Source organism: Ambystoma mexicanum, chromosome 1p (genome assembly GCF_040938575.1).
Source record: "Ambystoma mexicanum isolate Mex_15411 chromosome 1p, UKY_AmexF1_1, whole genome shotgun sequence".
Lineage (NCBI taxonomy): Eukaryota > Metazoa > Chordata > Amphibia > Caudata > Ambystomatidae > Ambystoma > Ambystoma mexicanum.
The window spans coordinates 1089316160-1089327371 of NC_090921.1; the positions used below are offsets into that span (position 1 = coordinate 1089316160).

The window sequence follows — 11212 nt, forward strand, 5'->3', positions numbered from 1 at the left end:
AAAGTTGATTGAAGTTTGACTGTATTCTGTGGTTAGTTTCAAATTATAGGTGTTGTGATTTAGATAGTTGAAATAATCTTTAAATGCTGTTAATGGTCCGTTCCAAATCAAAAAGATGTCATCAATGTATCTGGCCCAAAAAATTATGTTGTTTAGGTGTGTGAATGATTGATGTTGCCAGGCAAATTCTATCTCAAAATGGCCCATGTAGAGATTGGCATATGATGGCGCATATTTTGCTCCCATGGCTGTGCCTTGTATTTGTCGATAGAGAGTGTTGTTAAAGATGAAAATGTTGTTTTGAAGGGTAAATTGCAACATTTCTAAAATCATATTGTTGTGATCGTTGAGAGATATAGATCGTGTTTTCAAGAAGTATTCTGTAGTTAGAAGTCCTTTTTCATGCAAGATGCTTGTATAAAGTGCTGTTACATCCATTGTAACTAGCCAATAGTTGTCATTCCAAGGTATATTGTCGATCAATTGGATAATGTGCGTGGTGTCTCTGATGTATGATGCCAATGAATTTGCTAATGGTTGAAGCTGATGATCTATATATTCTGAAATGTGCTCTGTGATTGATCCAATACCATTAATGATTGGTCTGCTTGTTGGTAGGTTGATGTATTTCTTATGAATCTTAGGTAGAAAATATATTGTTGGAGTAATCGGATTAGTTGTGATCATATATCGGTATTCATCTTCATTAAGTAGTTCCAAGTCTTTCCAATGACTGCTCATGGTTTTCCATTGTTCGCTGATTTTGATGAATGGGTTTTCTTTGATTTTTTCATAACATTTATGATCTTTTAGATGGGTGAGTGCCATGTGTATATAGTCTTCTGTGTTGAGTAGCACAATGTTTCCGCCTTTGTCTGATGATTTTATGGTAATCTCAGGATTGTTCTTGAGATTATTTAATGCTTGACTTTGGTTGGGTGTGAGATTATTCCTTATCTTGAGTTTTGCATGTTGGTTCATTTTATTGTTGATGTAGATGTCTCTGAGTTCTTTTTGAACTACTTTGCAGAAAGTATCAATAACATTTTCTGGAGGTAAGATTGGTGTGAATTTGGATTTTTCTTTAAGTTTGGTTTCTTGTGCTAATCCCAATGGTATATTTTGTTCTTCCATGAACTTCTCCTTAGTATAGGGATCTGTCTCATCATTGATGTTAAGAAGATCGACTGTGAGTTCCACATGTTTAACTGTTAATTCCGATGGTACTGGTGTAATTTCAGTGGTGTGTCTTTTGATTTCCATATTTGCTAAATATTTCTTTAGTTTGAGTTTTCTACAAAAACTGTGGAGATCAACTACTGTGTTGAAATAATCATAATTACGACCTGGACAAAAGGTGAGTCCTTTATTAAGTGCTTGAATTAGTGGTGTCGTTAGTTCCAAACTTGAAAGGTTGATGACTAGGTCTTCCGTTGGGGTAATGGGGTCTGAGATCTGGTCTGTACTCTTGTTTTTTCTTCTATGTTTGCGTTTGATTCCTCCTCTCTTGCCACGTTTGGTTTTGGTAGAAGAGTCATAATAGGGTTTCTTTTTCCTGGTGCTGAATAATTCCTCATATATTTTTGTTGTTGAAATTCCTCTAAAAAAGAGGAAGAGGATCCAAATGAATTGTATTGGGATTCTTTGTTCCTGTTGGGAATTGTCATTTGAGATGCAGTGGGCAAGATTGATGGAGGTACGCTTCTTTCTTCCAATTCACTATCACTCACTGTGTCCGTATCTGAGGAAAGAGGAGTTGTAGCTGTTTTTTGTAGCTTGATGTATGCTGATCTGCCCCTTGATGTTGTTGTAGGTCTTTTATTGAATGTATAGACTCTTTTGAATTTATAGTCTAGTTCATCTCGCAAAAATTGTCTCTGTTTTTTAATCTTGATATCTGATGCGTATTTATCTATGATTTCATCTAGAATTTCATAATTCTTAAAAGTTTTCTCAGGAATATTTAGTTTTTCAATATTTTCTTTCACTTTGGTGATTTCTTGTATTAGCCGAATATGTTTTACTTTGGCATATTTGATTAATCTATGTATCATTTCGTTGGATGTGGTGGTAAGTAGTTGTTCCCAATCTTTGATCTCTTCTATATCGTCGTCTTCAAATGGAGGAAATATACAGACTCTTAGTCCTCGTGGTATGCGTCCTATCTGAAGGTATTTGTCTAAAGATTTGATTTCCCACCAGCAAGTAAGTTCTTGTTTGAGAAGTTTTTCTTGGGTTAAGAATAATTGTCTTAATGATGTATTATTGCTATCCGGTTTGGTTGTTGGATTTTCTGATAATCCCGAAAAGATGAGTTCCGCTTCTTCCTCTCGTTTTTCATAGTTCCTAATCATAGTGTCCTGACTGATGATATCGCTTATTGAGTTTCTCCTTTTAGAGCTGCCCACTGCTGACAGAATATATTGAGAAAGACTTTTTCAACCTTAGAAACAGTGTTAGCGCTCTGATGGAGAAGTGTAGCTAAATTGAATATGAAAAAAAGTAGAGATGCTGCAAATGGAGGGATGCCACAGAGGTTGACCTGGGCTTGGACAAAACTAAAACGAAGAGAAGCCCTCCTCTAGCGCTTCTCCAAAATTAAATGTTATAATATAGAGACTTTCTCGTTTTTAGGTTCCATTTGTCATTTTTATTCAGAATTCTATTGTGCTGTAAACAAATAGGGATTCCTTTTTACATCTTGAACATAACATATAAGTTGATGGGAAGACAAAAGAATGCAAAATTTAAATTGGTTTAAAGTTTTTCGTTGAGTTCACTAAGTTGCTGTGTCCCACGTTGTCACTTGAAAGTTGCGAAGCCTTAGTATAATTCACTCGACATTTGGGTTGATGGAGAGACAAAAGAATTCAAAATTTAGATTGGTTCTAAGTTTTTAGTTGAATTCACTAAGTTGCTGTATCCCACGTTGTCACTAGAAAATTACGAAGCCCTAGTTTAATTCACTAGGCAGTATTGGCCTCAATTTGAATTGGTTCAAAGTTTAGTCAATGTTGTCTTCACGTTGTTGCTCGAAAATTGCGAAGCCCTAGTTTAATTCACTAGGTAATATTATCCTCATTCACTAGGTAATATTATCCTCAACACGTGTTTCTCCGCCACATGGTTTATGGCGGTTCTTCAGGAGGAATTTGTAGGTAGATAGGCAAATGGAAAGATCTGAGAGGAAAAAGGTGGGAATAAAGAAAAAAATGGGCAATTTTGAACAGAGTGTTTTATGTTGACGTTTATACAGTCAATGTTGAGTTAGATACTTACAACTAAATATCAAATCTTGTTCATGTATATGATGGTTCCTTTGATGTAGGTAATATTATTAATTCCATCCGGTTTGGTCTGAAAGAGTGAAGAGCATCTAGTTTATATTTGTATCTCTGGGTCAAAGGTACTTTCCAAAAAAATCTAGTCATAATCATCCTTATTTGTTATACTTCAATAGTTCAGTATTATCTTCATGTACAACTGATTCCTGGATTTTGACAATGTAAATGAACTCATATGTTGCCTTGGAACAGTACGGTTTGGTTTAGTATCTAAGTTTGCTTATGCGGACTTTGAACTTAAAGACTGTTCGAAGCAACGAAGTTAGTCTAAATACCAAGTTTTCTTAAGAATTGTAAATAGTTGTAAAAGACCTTGCTTACCATGTGAACGGTGTTTTCCTCGCTCTCTCGATACTGTCTGATGTGGTCAGTGAACTCCACATGTTGTGAATGGGTTTCACATAGAGTCGCGTGCGGAGTGACGTCATGCGTGTGTCGCGTGCGGAATGACGTCATTCGCACGTTGCATCACGTGATGACTTCACGCGCACGTATCTAATGATTGTTTATATTTTTAAGAGCGCCATATTTGCTTGATCCAATTCTAGTGTTCCTGTAGCCTTGTATTTGTTGCAAAATTTACAAAGTAATATAGAGGTAAATATCTCTTATTATGATTTACAAAAAATGACATATCTCCTGGTCTGTGTTAAGACCTGTATGGCAAGTGTCCATCATACAAATCCATCTTGCTTCTTGTTGTCGAAGTCTTAATTGTAGATTCCCTCCTCTTGGGGCCGGTTTCAATTTTACTATTCCGTAGAATTTTATCTGACTGATCTGAGAAGGATGATGTGATTCTGTGAAATGATTGGCTATTGGTGATCTTGTATCTCTGTTGGTAATAGCCCTGATATGTTCACTGATTCTTGTCTTGAGTTTTCTGATCGTGCTCCCAATGTATAATTTTTTGCATGCGCACTGAATGATATATATAACAAATTGACTATTGCAATTGATCAGCTGTTGTATGGTGAAGTTGGTGCCGTTGGGTTTGATGACGGTTGTTTTACCATTTTCTGCATATTGGCACATGGAGCATTGACCACATTTGTAATAGCCTTTGATAGGTTTTTGAAGCCACATTGTTTGTATAGTGGATTTTTCATCAGGATATTTCAACTCAAAATGTGACGGACTGAGCATTTTTTTGAGATTGCTTGCTTTCTTGAAAGTGATGGTAGGTTTGACTTCCAGGATCGGTGTAAGGTCAGAATCTGATTTAAGGATGTTCCAGTATTTGCTAAGAATTTTCCGAATGATTGAATTGTTAGAACTATAGTTCGTGGTAAAATTGATGGTTCTGTGTGGATCGATCACAGTTTTGTCGATTTTGGGTCTTACTTGTAACAACGATTGTCTGGTCCTAGTTGAAGATTTCTGATAGCTGTTTTTGATAAGTTTGTTTGGGTATCCTCTGGAGATGAATTTGCTCATTGTGGATGTTACTTTCTGTTTGAAATCATCAGTTTTTGAACAGTTTCTTTTGACCCTTAGTATTTCACCATAAGGTATATTGTAGATGATGTGTTTGGGGTGGCTGCTTGAAGCATGTAGTAGACTGTTAACAGATGTAGGTTTAGTGTACAGTGTTGTACAGATGGTATTGTTATCGATATAGAAGGTGATGTCCAAAAAGTTGATTGAAGTTTGACTGTATTCTGTGGTTAGTTTCAAATTATAGGTGTTGTGATTTAGATAGTTGAAATAATCTTTAAATGCTGTTAATGGTCCGTTCCAAATCAAAAAGATGTCATCAATGTATCTGGCCCAAAAAATTATGTTGTTTAGGTGTGTGAATGATTGATGTTGCCAGGCAAATTCTATCTCAAAATGGCCCATGTAGAGATTGGCATATGATGGCGCATATTTTGCTCCCATGGCTGTGCCTTGTATTTGTCGATAGAGAGTGTTGTTAAAGATGAAAATGTTGTTTTGAAGGGTAAATTGCAACATTTCTAAAATCATATTGTTGTGATCGTTGAGAGATATAGATCGTGTTTTCAAGAAGTATTCTGTAGTTAGAAGTCCTTTTTCATGCAAGATGCTTGTATAAAGTGCTGTTACATCCATTGTAACTAGCCAATAGTTGTCATTCCAAGGTATATTGTCGATCAATTGGATAATGTGCGTGGTGTCTCTGATGTATGATGCCAATGAATTTGCTAATGGTTGAAGCTGATGATCTATATATTCTGAAATGTGCTCTGTGATTGATCCAATACCATTAATGATTGGTCTGCTTGTTGGTAGGTTGATGTATTTCTTATGAATCTTAGGTAGAAAATATATTGTTGGAGTAATCGGATTAGTTGTGATCATATATCGGTATTCATCTTCATTAAGTAGTTCCAAGTCTTTCCAATGACTGCTCATGGTTTTCCATTGTTCGCTGATTTTGATGAATGGGTTTTCTTTGATTTTTTCATAACATTTATGATCTTTTAGATGGGTGAGTGCCATGTGTATATAGTCTTCTGTGTTGAGTAGCACAATGTTTCCGCCTTTGTCTGATGATTTTATGGTAATCTCAGGATTGTTCTTGAGATTATTTAATGCTTGATGCTTTATACTAAGGCTTCGCAACTTTCAAGTGACAACGTGGGACACAGCAACTTAGTGAACTCAACGAAAAACTTTAAACCAATTTAAATTTTGCATTCTTTTGTCTTCCCATCAACTTATATGTTATGTTCAAGATGTAAAAAGGAATCCCTATTTGTTTACAGCACAATAGAATTCTGAATAAAAATGACAAATGGAACCTAAAAACGAGAAAGTCTCTATATTATAACATTTAATTTTGGAGAAGCGCTAGAGGAGGGCTTCTCTTCGTTTTAGTTTTGTCCAAGCCCAGGTCAACCTCTGTGGCATCCCTCCATTTGCAGCATCTCTACTTTTTTTCATATTCAATTTAGCTACACTTCTCCATCAGAGCGCTAACACTGTTTCTAAGGTTGAAAAAGTCTTTCTCAATATAATTTGAGTGACAGCTAGGCTGGGTGAATGGGGGTTTGCTGCATAAAAGCAGGGCTTTGGGGACTGGAACTTCAGAAGTCGCCACAGGACCAAGAATCCGACGAGGGAAGAGCTGAGCCGACCTGCTTCGACGACACCACCCGGTGGAGCCCTGCTGAACCGTCTCACCACTTTTCCCGACGACCGAGGAGAACTCTTAACGGAGTGGCTCCTTCCCTTGACTGGTGGGGACAACCAGTTTTCACCTTCTTTTCGCTTCTCGAGGTATCTCGTGGCCGCCTTGCCCGTGCCAAGCACCCCGGCAACCGGAATACCACACTTTTACCCCTAACCGCGAAAGTCGGTACAACCCTTTAACCGGAGGACTCCGCGGCTGGTTTCTTCCCGGGCAGTGCAACGACCTTCTTCTACTGCTCTTCAGCGAGAACTTCTTCTCCCCTGACCGACGTCAAGCCTTGCTGCCACTGCCTGGAACAACTGCCACCGCTGGAGGATCCTTTCCGCTTAAGGTACCGTGTTCCGCCTGGCTTCCCTTGCCACCGACTGTACGGGGTAGATTTAGCCCCCGGCTTTCGACCCTGGGAGTGCCTGGGACACCCTGGCTAAACTTTCTAAGCCACTCTAAACTCTTTCTAACTCTTTGCAAGACTTTGAATCCCTAATAACAGTGTGATCTTGGGCACATTTTCGCTCCGGCTACTCTAAGAGTGGGCCCTGCCTAGTGACTTTTGCTCACCTGTGACTTTGTGCTTCTTTGAGCCTATTGCAAGTGTTCTGGACCTTAGAGTGGTGTGTTTAACCCATTTCTGTTTCTTTTTATCCCTTTCTTGAACCTACTAGAGTGTCATCTAACGTTAAGCGCTCACCTCTGTTTTAATTATGTGGTGTTAACTTAGAGTTGTCTAGATAGGAGTAAGGGTTGGAACTGCTTTCCTTATAACTGTGTTTGAAGTGTTTTTACTATATTTTGCTAGAGTGATTTCAACTTATGTGTGTTTAATAAATAAATAACTATATACTTTTGAAACCAAGCTCTGGTCAGTGTTTGCTTGTGCTATTGTATTTGAGTACCTATTGTGTATACTTTACATACTGCCTAACTCTTCTTGAGGGAGGTCTGACTGCTCAGCCACAGCTACCAGGTAAATCTGGGTGGTGCGGACTGCTACCAAGTGGGTTTACTGCTATACCTGTAGTCTTAAATCTTTTGCAGTGTTCCCCAAGGGAACTGCACAGGTTTCTGCCTAACAACGTGGGAAGTTTCACACGCGATAGTCCTGGCGAGAGTGGGGTACGTGTATTTCGGGGGTGCGCGTGAAGTTTCACACACAATAGGCCTTGGGTGAGCGGGGTACGTGTATTTCGGTGGTGCGCATGAAGTTTCACATGCGATAGGCCTTGAGCGAGTGGGGTACGTGTATTTCGGGGGTCCGTGTGGAGTTACACACGCGGTAGGGCTTGGGCGAGCGGGGAACGTGTATTACGGGGCACGCGGGGAGTTTCACACAGGGTAGGCCTTGGGCGAGTGGGGTACATGTATTTCGGGGGTGCGCGTGAAGTTTCACAAGCGATAGGCCTTGGGCGAGTGGGGAACGTGTATTACGGGGGTACGCTGGGAGTTTCACAAGCGATAGGCCTTGGGTGAGCGGGGTATGTGTATTTGGGGGGTACGCGTGGAGTTTCACAGGCGATTGGCCTTGAACGAGCGGGGTACGTGTATTTGGGGGGGAAGGCAGGAAGTTTCACATGCGATCGTCCTGGCGAGAGTGGGGTACATGTATTTCGGGGATGCGCATGAAGCTTCACACGCAATAGGCCTTGGGTGATTGGGGTACGTATATTTTGGGGGTGCGTGTGAAGTTTCACACGCGATATGCCTTGGGTGAGCGGGGAACATGTATTACGGGTGTACGCGGGGAGTTTCACATGCAATAGGCCTTGGGTGAGCGGGTACATGTATTTCGGGGGGTACGCATGGAGTTTCACACGGGATAGGCCTTAGGGTTAGCGGAGTATGTGTATTTGGGGGGTACGCGGGAAGTTTCACACGCGATAGTCCTGGCGAGAGTGAGGTACATGTATTTGGGGGGTGCACGTGAAGTTTCACACGCAATAGGCCTTGGGTGAGCGGGGTACGTGTATTTTGGGGGTGCACGTGAAGTTTCACAAGTGATAGGCCTTGGTCGTGCGGGGAACGTGTATTACGGGGGTACGCGTGGAGTTTCACACGTGATAGGCCATGGGTGAGCGGGGTATGTGTATTTGGGTGGTACTGTCGGGGGGAAATTCTGCCGGGGTCGGCCGGGCCGTCCGCAGACCTCCGGGCAGGGAGGCCCCAACTCCTCCCGTATATCCCAGACGAGATAGAGTATGAGACACACACAAGGAGCAAGGTGACTCTGCTGTTTATTTAGACAAAACGGCAGGGATGGGTCAAGGAGCGTACGCGTTCGTCCTGACACACACACAATCGTGGGGCTCGCAGGCCCTTTTTACTGCATTATGACGCGCTACTTGCGTCACTTCAGAAAGTTAACAAAAAACCTATCGCCACTCTTAATTGGTTGCTCGAGTGGTAGGGTTAGTATAGTACACATATAGAGAATGATATTAGTGGACAAGGTGTAGTCAGGTGGTATATCTGGGTTGTCCCTACAATTAGATACATAAGAATTGTTACATGAAGACTCCTGAGGATTGGCTAGTATTACTGACGTCTGAGATAAGAGCCCCATGTTCTGATTGGTGCATCCGTGAGCTTCCCAGCCTGGGACCACCGTTGTTCCCAGCTCTCGGTGTACCTGGGTTTGCAACAATGTTTCAATATGGGTACGTGCAGACAATGTGAGGATTTATTCATAGGTGGAAAGCTGACCGCTCCCACTGTAGCAGATGTCCATTGAGCCTTTCAAGTGTATCGGCCTGTGTCTCGTAGTGAGGGACCCAGACGCCTTTTCTCTCCTGGGTTTTGGCATCTCGTCAGGTTCGGCTTGGTCACGTGGGGAGGGACCGTGAAAGAGGCAGAATTCTGCACAATTAATATTGTTTTTTCTACTGCGCGTCTGGTTTAATTTGTCGGCGTGCCTTTATCGTTGAGGCGCGGAGTGCGAGGTTGCAACATCGTGCCTTTGATGATTTGTTCTTGGATGTGGGTTTGCAACATTGCGACCTTGGCTGGTTGCTCCACCGGGTTCTTTCTGCAGGATCAGCAACCTGACTCTTGCTTTGTTAATGTCCACGGGAGCTCTTGTTTGAGGCCTACTCGGGCCTGGTGCTTAAGTAGTCTGTTTGGTGCATAGGTGTTTTTGGGTTATAATGGCATATATTTCCATGACCAGTATCGTGTTTCCATTATACCTCTCATGGTGGTAACGGGTTTCAAGAGAAGCGTGAGCAAGCGTTATAGATGAGTTCATGATGCGTCTTGCGTTTCTGCGTTCTGAAAGCCTATGTAAAAATAATAAAGATGCACGTCCGTGAATATGCCTGTCGCCTACGTCAGAGCACTGAGTATGTTCTTCGTGTAGATTGGTGTGGAAATGTTAAGTGTGTATATTTGTACAGATGTGCTTCCCGTTGTCTAGGTCGTCATGGCATCTCTAACGACGTGTGGTTTTTAGTCTAGCTGATCCGAGCCGCAGGTGTCGGCATGGCCAGTGCGGGCTGCTGGGCAGGCAGGTGGACACATCCGTATGTTCTTGTACCAGGGTACCTGGTCGTCTGGTAAATGGACAAACTCTTCTCGCGGCGGGTGTCTGGGCCGTGACCCTCTAGGCCAAGCGCGAGAGGTGAAGGACGGGAGCCTGGTCTTCCATTCTCCCACTTCAGTCCCCCCTCTGGTCGACTTGTCGACCACAAACATATCCTTCTCGTTATCTCCTCTTACCCTCCATATCTTAGTTATCCCTCCGAGATGTCCATAATGGTTTACATGATCTTCAAATGACCAATACATATATTCACATGTTCCTCCAGGAGTACAGTATACCCATCTTCCTATGTAGCTCCTGGGGTTCCTTGGGTTCTCGATCTTCACTGATGGTGGGTCTAGATGATTGGTGATGATTTGGGTGCGCAACTTCTCCCTTTCTTGTATTATCACACCTGTATGCTGGCCGTCATCTGCTGGCATTAAGGGGTGCATTCCCACCATTTCCAGCAACTCGTCAGTCGTGCGTGCCTTCCGGGCCTTCCAAAATCTAATTATGATCAGGGTAGCTCCAGCCAAAATAGTACACCCCACTATTATTTTCAGTCCATCTGACAGCCAAGATGGCATCCATGACCATAATAGTGAAAACCAGCTCTTATCCTTGTCTACACCGTTACTTTCATCCATCATTTTGGAGTGCATCTGGGCCAATTGTGAAACTGCTTCTGTCAGTGTACCATTGTCAGCATCGTTGGCAGGTATGAACGTGCAGCAAGATTGTCCTATCTTTGCACAAACTCCTCCTTCCATTGCTGTGAGAAGGTCCAATACATATCTGTTCTGGAGTGCTACCATCCTTACAGCTCGCAGCTCCTCTTTAATTGCGTTGAACCCATTTACTGTTGAATTGATGGTCATCATTAGTTCCCATCTGGTTATTTGGAGCCATTTTGCGTTTGCGTATGCCTGCAGTCCCGGATGTATTATTGAGGAGAAGAACATTGCTGCTCTGCTGAATAGTCTGTGTTCTGGCGGTATTGATGTTAGTTCCGTTTCCGACCTTCCCCACAGGTAATTTCCTGTCAGTGGCTCTCCTTGTCTTTTTCTCCTATTTAGGACAGTATCATTGCTGTTGGTCCTGTTCTCTTGCTCCTTCTGAAGTGGTGCAGATCTCTTTCTTCTCCTATCCCCTTCATCCATTTTAGGAAATTTCGCCACATCGACATTCTTCTTAGGT

General features: G+C 41.9%; 1 protein-coding gene across 1 annotated transcript; it reads right to left on the reverse strand.

Annotated features, from left to right (window-relative positions):
* Window positions 1-1357: 1357 nt before the first annotated feature.
* Window positions 1358-3561, reverse strand: LOC138568958 (uncharacterized). The gene is made up of 2 exons (XM_069646730.1): window positions 3280-3561; window positions 1358-3180 (listed from the first exon to the last, which is right to left on the reverse strand). The coding sequence occupies exon 2, from the start codon at window positions 2352-2354 to the stop codon at window positions 1422-1424; it is 933 nt and encodes a 310-aa protein (XP_069502831.1). The 5' UTR covers window positions 2355-3180; window positions 3280-3561; the 3' UTR covers window positions 1358-1421.
* Window positions 3562-11212: the final 7651 nt, after the last annotated feature.

Excerpts from the sequence above, each read along its gene's own strand:
- LOC138568958 (XM_069646730.1), bottom strand. The coding sequence starts at position 2,354 with ATGATTAGGAACTATGAAAAACGAGAGGAAGAAGCGGAACTCATCTTT.